General features: G+C 45.3%; 1 protein-coding gene across 4 annotated transcripts in view; it reads right to left on the bottom strand.

Annotated features, from left to right (window-relative positions):
* PLEKHG4 (pleckstrin homology and RhoGEF domain containing G4) overlaps positions 1-14279 on the bottom strand; it is an 89613-nt gene that overhangs the window by 49450 nt on the left and 25884 nt on the right. For all 4 annotated transcript variants that reach the window (XR_005831101.1, XM_040615195.1, XM_040615197.1 and 1 more), the window contains exons 4-7: positions 10303-10518; positions 6309-6432; positions 5089-5182; positions 42-128 (exon numbers count right to left, since the gene is read on the bottom strand). Coding sequence is in view for 3 of the 4 variants with exons in the window: in XM_040615195.1 (XP_040471129.1) it covers positions 42-128; positions 5089-5182; positions 6309-6432; positions 10303-10518 (521 nt within the window). In the remaining variant the exon portion in view is untranslated. The remainder of the gene's footprint in view (positions 1-41; positions 129-5088; positions 5183-6308; positions 6433-10302; positions 10519-14279) is intronic.

The following is a 14279-nucleotide window of genomic DNA, read 5'->3' as shown; positions in this document are numbered from 1 at the left end:
TAAGAGCTCCCCAGAAACTCCTGGATGAATGGTTCCATTACCTGTCCTGCTGGTGGCTTCTCCATCCGAAAAGTCAGATCTCTTTCAACCAGAAGCAGTACTCCATGAATACAATGAGGATCTATGTCCTAGAACAGAACAGAGTGCAAATCTGTTACTGGTCTGTCTGGGATGCCAAGGAGAATGTACCATACCAGGTTTGTACATGATTCCAATTTATCCTTCAAAACTATTTACGAAGCCTGAAAGTCAGTCACCAGGTATAGGGACAGCCATTCTACTGAGCACCAAGACTATGTCCTTAAGGTGGTTTGCTTCACGTCAATTAGTCCTGCAGTATTTCAGGAAGCAATGAAAGAGGTCAGTTGTTGGCTGTACTAAAAAAGCTTTGCTTTCTACACAGGGAAGTAAGTCCGGGGGAAAAAAAAAATGTTCAATGTCCAAGTTTTTTCTTCATAACTTTCCTGGTCACTTCTCCTAACTGAAAGGAAGTTGTTTTTTTTCCCCCCACAGTGCCAAAAATGTCATCTTGTCTTTACTTACTGCCAACTCACAATCAAGGCCTTGCATCCTGTTGCTACTGTTAAAGCGACAGAAATTCCAAATACAAGGGATGTCTGGCAGCTCTAGTTCAAACTCTGTGATCCAGGAGCAGCTCTCTGATTATAGAAGCATTCTACAGGGAAGTGAGAAACGGGCACAGAGAGCGACAGCAGGAAGAGGGAGATGTAGCAGAAAGATCCAGACCATGGAGACAAGGCCCACTACATACATGATGCCTGAACTGGAAGAGCAAGGAGAATAACCGTTTAAGCTGTCATGCCTCATGGTTAAGTAAGAGCCATCCCATCTAGATGTCTTCTAGATGGTCTTTGTCTCTGCAAAGATATCTGAAACTGTCAAGGAACAAATCCTTTCTGGTATTGCTTGAGCTGCAAGGAACCAGCCACACAGCAGCCCACCACAGCAACAGAAACCTGTTTAAATAAATGGCTCCAGTAGTGCTTAGGGTTAAATATCCAACAGGAGCAGCAGAGCCAGAGCAGAGAGGTAAGCTGGGCCCAGTACAGAAATTAAGAAACAATGCCAACACAAGGAGACCCAGTTCTGTGAGTGAAATCAGTGGCAGTGATTCCAAAGCAGAGGGAAAAAGACCTTTCTCTCATCTAGTCTTAAACCAGGGTCCTTTTGAACAGGCAGGAAAAAATGCAACTGAAACACCTTCCAAAACCATGAGAGGTTTCTATGTCTTCTCAAATCCCTTTCTCCAAAGCAAATAATTGACACTTTCACTGCTACTTGAACACTGATCAAAAGGCCAAAAAGAATTTATTGCATAATTAGGCTGTATTAAGTAAATAGTGAACATCATCGGAAGAGAGGATGGGGAGGTGTTAGAGCTGTATCAGCAGCTCTGAATTTCTCTGCTAGAAGGTACTGAAGGATGGAGACCAGCCACAGTTTCAAGACAGATCATGGTACTAAATAAATTTATTCTTTCACAATCCCTCTTCTACTCCAGCAGTTATGAGCTGTGCAATCAGAGTAAGGGATAAAGGTAGTGATGGTGTAACACAAGATTACAACAGCCAAAACACTCGCTTGTTTGCTACTCCTGAAAATAAAAACTGAAAAAACGTTCACAAATAAACCTGTCAGGGGAGGAGTTCTGGGTTTTCCAAGCCAAGAAGTAGTATTTCTAAAGAAATAACGTTTTTTCCAGCTTTTTTTTTTTCCCCTTTAATCAGCTGAAGAGAAGTCTGTCTCATCCACTACTGAGGACAGAACCCAAACTGACTGAAACAGGAGTGCCTCGGGAGACAGGCAGAGCTGGAAGCAGCAGGATGCTACCCCCAGGAAGCTTTCCTGCAGCTTTCTGCACAATCTCTTACCACCTTTGCTAACAAAACCAGCTGCCTGGAAACACAGAAACAAACTCCCCACACACACCTCCAAAACAGGCACAGTGCGGACAGCATAGAATAGTGGGGCATGAACAGGAGCTCAGAAAGCAGCAGGGTAAAAACCCCATCCTTTTATTATTAATCTTTAAAAACAGAATTAGGTACTTTCTTCCATCTTTCTCAGACTGAATTTCCAAACAGTATTCTGGCTTCCTGACGCAAATGGAGGCCCACGGCCAGATTAACAACACTGGCACAGTTTGAAGCGCAGGTTGCCAGGAATGCAGATAGGAGAGTCCCCAAATACCGTGTTCAATCCTAAAGTGACCGCTTGTAATGGAGTAGTAGGAAGTTCCTGGTCTTTAACATCAGACCAAGGTCCTCTGCTCTGCAGATAACATGGCATGCAAATACACCTCTAGAGCAGAAAGGTTTGCACAGAACTTTTCTGCTTTCAGGCGCTACTGTATTTCTTTGTCTTCATAAGAGACTCTTCCCTTCCCAATCCAACACACAGATGCAGCAATTACAGGATTAAGCTTTCACGCCGATATGCAACATTCGAAAGAATCTCACTTTATAAAGACTCAGGCACAGGGAAATACCACAGATACCTGTTCACTGAAGGCCACTGCACATATTCCACTGTCCACTGCCTGCTCACTGACCAAGGGATTGGCCCAGCGCTACTGAGCAGCAAAGTTCCTCTGAACAGGCCCCCCAGCACAGAGCTTACTGGTGACAACCTGTGACCAAACATCACAGCAGCATTTACCTCCGCAAAAACCCTTGCTCCAAAGCATCATTATGCAGCTTCCCACAGGAACAAGCGTGATCTATTCTTGCAGCACGTACGCACTGTGCATTTCCCTCCACCTCCATACAGAGCTGCCAGAATTCCTCCTGCTTCTTCCTGAGCTAACTCTGCTGCAGCGCTTTATTCTGCCCCTGCTCCCAGCACTGCCTGGGACAAAACGACTTCCCAGCCACTCATATTCCAAAAAGGAAGAGGGAAGAAAGTCTTGCAGAACACAACTGCCCCCACCCTGAAAGGCAGAGAGGATGAGAAGCTTTCACCAGTTTACTACATGGATCTACGCAGAGCAGCTGTCAGTGTCCCAGTGCTGTAGGGAAAACTAACTGCAAGCACCAAAAGTTGGCTATTAGCACTTAATTCCATTCATGCTTTCATTCTGGAAAGATGGAGAAGTGAAAGTAATATTTCTTCACTGACAGATCTTGACCCAGAAACCTGTGGACTCAGCCTCCCCTCCCCAGGGAGGTTCTCTAGCATTAACAGACCAGAGCGCTGCAGTGGGAAGGGACTCTGCATTAGGGCAGCTGACCTGTGCTTACACACCGTGAAGCAGTGCTCCTTACAGCTGTCAAGAGGGAAGCAACCGTTCAAAATTGAACAAGCAACACTGGATCTCAACATTTAACAGATTCTACCAATATTATCATAGTAGGCTTCAGAAAATCTGTGTAAATAAAAGCCTGTTGAAGTAGACAGTAGAACAGCAGAGAAATGAGTTCCAGAGACAGTCTGCCAGAGCTAAGAGACACTGGGAGATGTGTCAGGGATTTCAGAAAGGACCCCGAAGAGATGATTTGTTCTGTGACCTTACAGACTGTGCTTCTGCATCCACTGGCCAGCAAACCCTGCTGCACTCTAGAAAACTCACTGTAGTCACAGTCAGCTTTTTTTGTATTCCTCTAATCCTTGCTTCAGAGCAGATGACAGTACTGCTGTGGGATCACAGAGATAAACGCTAAGGATCTCCAAAAGGCTCAGAGGAACCCAGGAATTATTCCTGTGCCATAACTAGATGATGAGCTAGCTGAACAGGTCTCCTTTATGGAGTCTGCAGAAGAGTCAAGGTAAGGAACAAAAAACCACAAGCAGAGTAATTAGCCTCTGTCAGTCACTGTTACCTGGAGCACACGCTCAGCTCCAGCAATCTGTTTTGCAGCACATTAATCCCTGTTAACTAACTGTTGCACCACCCTGATAACGAGGTGCTCAGAGCCAAACAGCCATCACAGCAAGATATTACAGAGGCACTGCAAAACACTTACCCCCCACCTTCATTTCAGAGGTTAGGAAACTTAAGGTTAGAATGGCTTTATTCCTGCCATGCTTGTACGAGACTGGGGACCATCTCAACATGTTGCTGATTTCCAAACCATTCCACTAAGACGACCATGCAACTCACATCAGCAACGAAATGCTCAAAAGCTTTAGCAAGCCCACTGGCATGTGGGCACAGCATAAAAGAGAAGATACTTGCTTGTTACCTCTGCCGAACCGAGCAGAGCACCAGATTACTCCTTCACCACGGAGAATGAGCCCACTGATAGAGCTGACAGCTCCACCCAGCCCAGGAAGCAGGAGTACAGACTGATTCAGCCCCAACTCTCAGATGTGGCACTGAAGTGCATAAACCACAGAGACACCAGCTTCATTAAAACATTGCCCTGTTCCAGTCTGCAGAGTTTGAGTCCTAAGAGACCTAAACTCTGCTTAAAAAGGAACACCTGCTTAAATAAGATTAGTCATAGCCACGACCCAGCAACTCCTTGGCTTTCTAACAGCAGGAGGTAGAAGCTATTTGGGAGGGGGGCCCACACAACCTGTTTGCTTTCCAAGTGACTGATATGAAAGCCTTTGACCTGAAGCGATATAGAGTTACAGCATGTCTGATTCCAATCATTCACTGACAGCCACATCAACAGCTGCATGTGCTCTTCCACCTGGCATGACAGGCAGTGTTCTTCCCTCCATAGCAGGCAGAGGCCTCACTTCCTCCCTCTCCATCATGGGCAAAAATCCCTGCATATTTCACACAAACTCTCAGTGCAATGGACAACATCTCCAAGCCTGATAATTCATGACAGCCTTTAGACTTGGGTACAGGCTGTTCTCAGCACAGAAATGGAAGCAAATTTGGAGGGGTGGGGAGGGGTGTTCTCCCCTAACTCAGATTTGCTTCAGGTTTTTGCTTTGTCCATGGTCTGGCAAGTCCAGGTCATTCTCCTAAAACAGGGCTGGGTGCATAACTGCACCTCTCAAAGCCAACTGGAATCCAAGTGGCAGGTGGAGACATAAGCAGCAGATGGAGATACAACATTCAACCAAGACAAGCAGCCAACTAGTGTTCCTTTGCCCAAGCTCAGAGCTCACCTGCAATATGCTGAATGCCTTGAAGAGAGCAGGAACTGGTGAACAACGACGAGCATCCACAAGAACAGTCAGACCCAAAGCCTGACATTCTGGTCTGCAAGAACAGAGAAAAAGAGGTCACATTTGTCACCAATTAAAATCAACAAAACTATGGAAACAGAACCCGTAGTCATGACAGAGTGAAAAAAACCAGTACATTATAGCTCTGTAAGGCCAGGGAACTAACTGGCTACCTTCGCCTAACTAAAATACATACATGGAAGCCACCATCTGGATTGCTTAGTTTTACCTTTGCTATTTCCACCTGAACTTCCCTTTCCTCCAGTTCCTAGGATACATCTCACTGATGGCAGAAGTGCTGATACCCACTCTGGGTGATCCACACAGGAAAACCAGGCCTTTCTAATTGCATTCAGGGACAAGCTTGGCCTCAGCCACATTGCTTCACAAGAACAGCCATTCTGTATCAGACCCAAAGCCTATCTCACCCACAATCAGATTTGAAGGGAAAAGCATAAGAAACAAAGTGTGAGCAGCTGAAGCCTTCTCATGGGTTAAGCCTGTTCCCTTTAACTACGGTTTAAAAGGTTTAAAAAGAAAAAAAAAAAAAAATCACCTACAGAGTTAGCTTTACCTCTTCTTAATTGTCTAAAAGTGAACCAAAGTCTCAGTAGAGCCTGAGGTGAGCTGGGAAGAGTCTGTCACAGTGAAAGAAAGTGTAGCTGCAGCCAACTCCAGCCTGCAGACTCCAAAAACAATTGTCAGCCAGGCATTAAGACAGATTTTCTGAACCCTTGGAGATCCTCCCTCCCTCTCAATTTGGAGGCCTCGCCCTAAAATATCATGTCACAACACTGCATCATGGACCTGCTGCATGACTGCCCCATCACAACTCCCAAATCCCATTTTCTGAGCTAATGAAGGACAGCAAGAATGGCTTGGATTCACAGCAATGCACGAAAACATTCAGTACATACCTAATTATATCACACCGTGTGCACAAGGCACATACAGAACAGCCAAAGTCCTTACTGAACATAAGCCAGGTCACTCTAGCAGAAGACCCCATCTGTACAGTCTTGGAACTGTTTGTACCAGGTTTCTAGGCCAATAAAAGTCAACCTGTTCCACTCACTACCTCAGCTTCCACGCCCCTCCCCAAAAGGCAAATTGGACATGGCAGCAGCTGTCCACCTTGTCAGGCCAGGAGTGTCACAAACCTTGGGATGCTATGCAAGTACAGAAGAAGGCGTACGAGCTCAGTGGTATTGCAGTGGGGGTTTAACCAGGCCGTGTTCCTTGTTGTTATTATGGCCACTGCACGTCCTGATTTATCTCTGGTACCTGTAGAAAGAGCGGGGGGGGGGGGGGGGGGGGGGGATGTGAAAGTCGCACAAGGAAGTCAACAGAGCCTGATTCCAGGTGTGTATACCTCATATTGCCCTACTACCACCCCATCACCTTCCTGGAAACGATCCCCAGAACTTGACAGAGCGTATGTTGTAGATTGCAGCAGGCTATAAACATACTCCCAAGTACCCAAATGCTGTGCCAGAGTGAAGTAGCTGAGCTCTGCTTGTCTTTCTCTCACGGTAGTGTTAAATTTCAACTGTTTTCTTCTACCTAAACACCCATTCTTCATAAAATACAGCATAAGTTGGCTCATGATAACCCAGGCTTGTGAGAAAAGCAAGAGTGTCATAAACTCAAGATAAATAATCTGACCTCCACTTATGTTACAATATTCACATTGCTGCCAGCCGAGAATGCAGACAGGTCTGCAGAACAACATGCACTACCTAATGAGACTGGGCACACACCACAGGCTGAGCCTAGCACATAACCAGACATCTCCTGGGGATAAAGCCCTAGAGCAGAAGCCCAGAGCTGCTCCTCAGAGGCTGCAGAGCACATGGCCCAGGAGCACACTCTTGCCCATCTACAGCTCTGACAAGGGCAGAATCGGTGCCAGGTTTTATTAGTTTGAGAGCTGGCACACAGTGGGCACCACAGCTGAGTAGTGATATGTCAAGGAAGGAGAATCATCTCTGCTTCAGTTAGACAGTTCTCTGCCCCCTGCTTTCCAAAAGCCCAAAGACACAGCTTATCACAGGGATCAAGCCCGCTCTACGAGCTCCCAAAACTAAATGATAGCCTGGCTTTAGGCTTTAGCCACAACATGCACCAGGAACTCTGAAGAGAAAGATGTAACAGTGCCAATGCCAGAACTGTGTCCAGCCTTCTCTCCAGATGCAAGGGATAGGTAAAGAGCAGGTGGGCACACCACTTCAGCGACCCAGAGCCGCCTCTGCCATTCAAAAGCAGGCAGTGCCTCTGCAGTGAGCCTGCGCAGGCGACCAGCACTCTGCACTTGCGCACGTCGCCAAGAAGGTAAGGGATGTGTAACTTGCAGCAAGGACTACACCTTTATTGTGTGAAAAGTAATCCACAAAAACAGCAGCCTTCTCTTGTCATACAAATGGGGAGTGGGGGGTGGGTGGGGTGGGGGTGGAATCCCAAGCACAAGACAAAACCAGAGGCTTAGAGAAAGCTGTCTTTATGTCTCTTCTGATCTTCATTGCTACCACAGAACACACTGTCCTGGACCACCTCTCTCCCCATCCCAGGGACAAGCATGTGAGTTGACAGGTGGAAGAGATACAGACGGACAGCCCCAAGCACAGAAAACTGCCCTGGTGTGATCTCAATCTGTCACTGGGACGTGACTTGAGTAAGGGCCACAGACACAGATGGGCATCGTTCAGAATCAGGGCTTTCTTCGTCCCAGTGACCAGGCTGTAACACAGGCTTTCTCCTGCTAACATCAGGGACAAAAACCTTCCATCTGTGTGATTCAAGAGTTTCAATACTCCCGAAATGCTGTATTCTGGACACTGTATAATCAAAGAGCAGGAGAGAAATTAGAAAAAGTTTGACCTGCAACTAATAAACTAAGGGGATCATCAGAAAATAAAAAAAGCAAGGCACTCAATTACTAGCTTAACCAGGCTCAGTAAAAACTTTCTTACTCTGAAGAAAAATCTTTTGTCCATCAGGAAGGCTGGGCATCCCCAGAACTTGATTAACCTTGAACTTCCATACAGGATCCTGGGAATTGCCTGACCAGGTCAAAAAAGCAACCCCATCCACGAGGACTAGGTCTCCAACAGTGGCATAACCAGATGATTCAAGAGCAGAATGCAGAATTGAAAGGAAAATCTCTTCCTAGCTTCATCAGCCACTAGTTCATTAATTCATTCTTATTCACTATTCATTATAGAAATTACAATTTCTAATGCAATTATTATATCATAACCAATATCTAACATAAAGCATTTAACTGAGAGGTGAGTGCACTCCCTCAGGTGTGAAGACTGCCCACCAAAATCCAAAAGGATACATGTGAGAGAAGAGATATCAGTCAAATCCAATACTGGTTCTACAGAAAACATGATTCCTCCCTTAGGTATGTTGTCCCAGGGACATTATGACAGGAATTTGTGACAAAGGAAACAACTAGAGCATTAGCTCACATAGTCAAGCTTCTACAATAGCATGGACTACGAGCTCGTCTGAAAGGCCCTTCTCAAATCCTGTAATTTTTTGGCTGTAGTACACATGATAAAAATGTCCAAACCGATCAGCAGACCAGAAGATTAGAAATACTTCTTTGCAATTTGTTTTAACAATTTACCTCCCAATGCATGTCTGAATGTACCGTAACTCCACCCTGCACTCAGTTTCTCATTTCACCTTTTTCCAGAAGGCTGGAAAAGTTTTATTTCCCTTTCCTTCTTCCCTGCACATGGAAAAGTCTTATTTCCCGTTGCTCTTTCCCTGTACAAAGCTGTTTCCACCTCATTCTCAATCATCTTATGAGATAAACAACCTTTCAGTCTCTTGCCACAAGACATCCAACTCAGCTACAAGGAAGTGTCATTACCCTTCTCTGCACCACCTCCAATATTCACCATTTCCTTTTATAACAGAGGCATCAGAGCAGCCCAAACTATTTGGGAGGCATCACCAACAAATACGCAGAGGCAAAAATCACCTTCTTATCCTGGCTAGTCATCTCTTCTTTACACACCTGAGGTCAAAATCGGTCTCGCAGCCCCAGCACTGAGCAGGAGATCCCTGTGCTGCCTTTCTGCTCTTCTTTCCAACTTCTCCACACTGCACAGGTACGCCTGACCTCTCCTCTGCTCTCTAGCCAAGCTTCAACTCATACATGGCTCCTGAGCCGATGGAACGCAGCTATCTTCCTGCCCCACTCTGGACACCCCTCTCCTGGGCTGTGGATGGAAGGAAGCTCACAGGGGCTGCTTACGCAGATGCTGCCAAACGGCTGTTTCACACCGAAGAGGCAGATCTCGCCTCCTCTGCTTTAATTTGAATTTGGTTAAGCACAAAGACCTCTTGTGCGGGTCCTATACACCAAGCGATCCTGGCTGCTCTGTCCAACAGCCTCAGCTTTGTTTGCCACCCTGTGTCCCGTACCGAAGTTTCATTGCAGCAATTTGATACTTGCTGCCATATCAGATGCAAACACTGAGTAACATCTGACCTACAACTGATCTCAGCAGAACAATTCTGGGAAGTCCTCCCTTGACAGCATTTTGTCATCTGCTATTTAGCTACGCTGTTGTTCATCCCACACGCTGTTCACCCACACTTCATTCGGATATTCCTTTCAGCACTATGTGTCATGAAATCAAATGTTTTCTAAAAATCTATTATACATTTAATCAACCAAACTTCTAATTACCAAAAATAAAACTGGTTTTACAAGAGCACTGTCAAATAGCATCTTCCACACTCCTATCCTTTAATTACCTACCAAGTGAATCAAGTTTCTACTGTTTCGTCCAGGTCTGAAGTCAGGACCACCAGCCCATCATTAGCTGCACCCTCACTCTTCTCTTTCTGAACTACTGGTGTGAGCCCACCGATTTGGCATTTCTGACTCATACATGCTTGGTTAACATTTTGAGACTCCAAAGAGCAAGTTAACATTACTTTCATGAGAGGAAGTTCTACTTCCTGCCCTTCCCATCCAGCAACTTTAGAGGATTCAAGAAGTGATGCTTCTGGAGAGGTCTGGGGTTAAAGAAATGCAATTGGCACCAGTCTGCAGTGCTGTAAACAGAGGCCCATCTCCCTTGCCCTCCTACAAACCACGCTTCCCAGGCAGTTTCTGGCTCAGCTACTTACCAGGCAGGCAGGCAACTCCACTCCTGAGCACTTCGGGGTTCACATCCTTGGCTATGGTACGTGCAGACCGACCACCCCAGGCAGTCCTAGAAGACGGGGATGTTGGGGGAGTAATAGATGTTGAGGTTACCTCCAGGGCACTGACTTTACTCACTGGTTTCAACACATCTGTGCCAGTTGCTTCTTTTCTCATCTCTGCCCCCTCTGACACCATCCCTGTAAGACAAGCAGCAGCCAGAATCTCAGGCACGGCTCCACCCAAAAGGTCCCAGGTGGGACCCTGTGGAGGGACGTGCCCCCAGCCCCAGCAGTCGGCAGCTCCTCCAGCCCTCATGCCAGCAGAGTGCATGTTCCAGAACTGGTTATAACATCAACAGTACTGTAATACCAAGAAAATAAACCAATTCATTGTCAAGTTTGCAAGTTACAAAAACTCAATTCAGATCAGGATTACTGTAGTCAAATAATTTTTTAAAGGTAACATACCAAACAGCACATGTCTGCTCACAGCCTGAAAATCTGGTGCGGTGCAAGTCCTTGGCTAAGCTCCAGCAGCTTGAGCATGCTGAAGTGATAAACCAGCTTCTGACAGGGAGAACTGCTCCATCAGAGCTGAATTACTCCCCCAACACCACTTTCAGATTAGTTCCTGAAAATATGAAGTCAACTTGAGGCTGACAAAGCAGCTGGAAATTAGCTAAAGAGACCTTGTTCTTGTCCAGACTTTTTTAATTAACAGTTATTGTGGAAGTCAGAAACCTATTCTAAAACCCTGAAGAACAGGATGATTACACCAATCACCTCTGTCTGAGAACTGGAGAAAATGCTTCCTCTGCCTGACATCTCAGCTCTAAAGTACAAGTTACCAAAATCAGTTAGTTCTAAAATTAAGTATCTTAGCTACTACATGGAAACTAACTCTAGTTTTATCAAGTTTCAATTTTCATGTGAAAGTAGCTGCGAGAAGAAAAAAATATATACCTACTGTGTAAGAAGAATTATTCCCCATTTCCCAACATTGTAAGAATAAGAAGCCAACAATATGTCTTCAACAACACGTCTTTAGCATCATAAGCACACAGCCTGGCTATCCTACCGTTTGGCACAAAGATATACTAAAGAAAAGGCTATACTTCGCTGCAAATCCTGATACTTCAATATCTACCAACAAAACAAAAAAAAAAATCAACCTTTCTTTAGGAAAATAAGAGTAGGGTATTTATTTGCTTGCTATGAAGTCAGACATCTTAATTGCTATTTAAAATTGACTTCAACCATCCTACCTTCCTGCTGCATCAACAATGCTGACACTTGACTCAGTTTATTTACTAACAGATTCCAATACTTCATTAAAGAGCAGGACCAGGAACAAAGCAGTCCTTGAAGTGGCTTTCAATACAAGTTTTAGCAGTGAAGGAGGTTTACAGGTTGAGGCTCAGCCCAAACTGCTTTCAAAATTGCTAAAGTGGGTGAGAGAAGTGCCCTAAGCATCATGGCTCACTGTGCAAAATTACCTGACAGCAGGGGGGGGAAACTAGGAGGGGCTCCAAAGCTCTGCACCATCAAGGCCATGATGGGGCGGGTGCTCATTACTCCTTGGTAACACCCCTCTTGAGGGAGCATCCCTGGGACCCAGCTTGGCATCCACTGCATTTGGCCACATAAGCGGCTGCGATGGCTTCAGGGATCTGCAGTTCTGGGACACATCAGAGCCCAGTTCTGTTCCTAGTGCCACCTCAGTCTCCACTTCCCAATGATGCCAGAGGTCATTCGCTTTGGACAATGCTGCTAGGCCTTCCTGAAGCAGCATTTTAGAGGGGCACTGATCTCCCATAGATGGGGTATCTTGAAGACCACAGTGTCATGTAAGTTGTGTTCCAAAGGTTTCCCATTAAGGGCTTATAGACTTTCTAGGAGAACACAGAATCATCTTCTCAAGGAGCTGTAAGGCCTGGCAGTAAGCTGAACCACGCAGTTTATACTAAAGAAATCTGCATTAAATGAAGAGAGCCTGCAAAGAGGACCAAAAGGTGGCATTTATAGAAGACAAGAAAGGGAACATAGCTATACTGAAGGTACTATACCTGGGTAAGAGAAAGACAAACGTACATGGCAGCCCTGCTTTGAATATCTCTTATGAATGAGGCAGCAGCTCCCACAAGCTAGAAAAGAGAAGCATTTTGCTCAGCTCACCAGACACTGTCTTGGTACTGGAGCTTTTCAGCCTCAGGGAAACCTCACTGGAGTTGCACAGCCTCCAGACTGCATAGATCTTGCCCAAACAAACCTCTTCCCTAAGCTTCCTGGGCTCGGTTGAGATCTGCAGCTTCCACCTCTCTCCAAACAGGCCCAAGCACACTGTTTGTTATTTGCAAACTGGGGTGGAGGCATTTACTAAAGCGGAAATTGTACAATGCGGAGGATTACATCAAAAAGCAAATTAAGAACTGGGACATCTGAATTTGCCATGTTTGCAGGTTCCACCTTTCCCCCAGGTTAAGGAAGTGGTAGAGGAGGATTTGCTTGTGTGCATTTCAAAGAGACATTAGCATTTTTTTGCAAACTGCCCCGGCACCAGTATCATCTATGCTAACATCACACAGTAACAGAGAGCAGGAATGGAATGCCCTAACAGGTGCTGCTGAATATGCCCCTGTGTGGCTCTTCAGCCAATTTCTTGAATATCAAGATACTTTCCACCCCCAAACTACAGGAATTCTTTCCAGAGCCACAAAGTTTCAAAATTCACTTTCACTTACAGTTAGTCATTAGGGAAAAACAGCAGTCACATTATCTGCGAATGGAATAGTATACATTTTTAGCTACCAACTCAAAATAGCTCACATTTACCTCAAAATCTTTCTAAGTTAGACTGTATTTGTGTGGAAGATAGGCTCACTGGGAGAGAGTTAAGGGACAAGGAAAAATCTGGAGACACAGCAAACTCAGATGTTCCAGTTCTGAATGTATCTTTTGACATACCCGACAACGTCTGCCGTAACAAGCAAGTTCCTCCACCTCAAAGCGCAAATCATGCACCTGCCCACTACTGCTGAGGTGTGAACTGCAGATTTGAATTGATCCAGTAAAGCTTAAGCTTTGTTGTTATTTATAGTTTAGGCAAGATACCCACAGCTTCCAATCATAGTAGCAAAATGACCCCAAAAGACACAGTTACAGAGAATTTAACTTGTCTACAGACAGCTAGAAGACCAGAATTTGTAGGACATTTGCTTCACTTTGTAATTTTATCTCTGAATTATCTTCTTGTTATACCTCTGAGGGTTTAATGGGGCTAGATAAGGGGATGGCTTGTTTGGATCTCAAAGCAATCAGATGTAATTTAATGGATTAAGTTTATTATAGTTCCAGCTATAGTGTTTAAGAAATACTCCCAGCATTAACAGATATTTGAGCTGCCCTGTGCCTTAAAGTGTTTGGTTGGTTAGTTTGGGGCATTTTCCTGATGATTTAGGTTGTTTCTTTTGCTTTATAAATTCTGAGGTAACAGGGTTGGTGTTTTTTAACTGCAATGCCAAAGTTTAACATCATCAGAACTGGGCCACAAATGTCACTGCAGCCAAACCCCCAGAAACATTTAAATTGTCTCTCATTAAAAACAAACTCCACACATACCCCAGAGGGGTCCGTCATTGCTGAAATCCACAGCAGCAGCCAAGACTTATCCTGTGGAGCAGCAAGAACACCACACTGACTATCTCATACGCAAACTGGACCTGGCTAATTTTAGACAGAGGAGATGGGAACACTGAACAAGCAGCCACTAGTCGTGAGGAAAGCATACACCCAGCACTCAATATAGCCCAGGTTTTCTGAGGTCCGGTCCTGTGTAAACACGAAGTCAAGCCAGATTCAGCTTGGTCAGGGGAACAGATACCCATGGCATAGTTACACACTGGCATACATGCCCCGAGAGCTACGGACAGGCACGAGGTGACCTCTTTTTTCCTGCTCAT

Source organism: Falco naumanni, chromosome 15 (genome assembly GCF_017639655.2).
Source record: "Falco naumanni isolate bFalNau1 chromosome 15, bFalNau1.pat, whole genome shotgun sequence".
NCBI lineage: Eukaryota > Metazoa > Chordata > Aves > Falconiformes > Falconidae > Falco > Falco naumanni.
The sequence above is the reverse complement of the archived record's forward strand: the minus strand, read 5'-3'. Positions and strand labels throughout refer to the sequence as shown.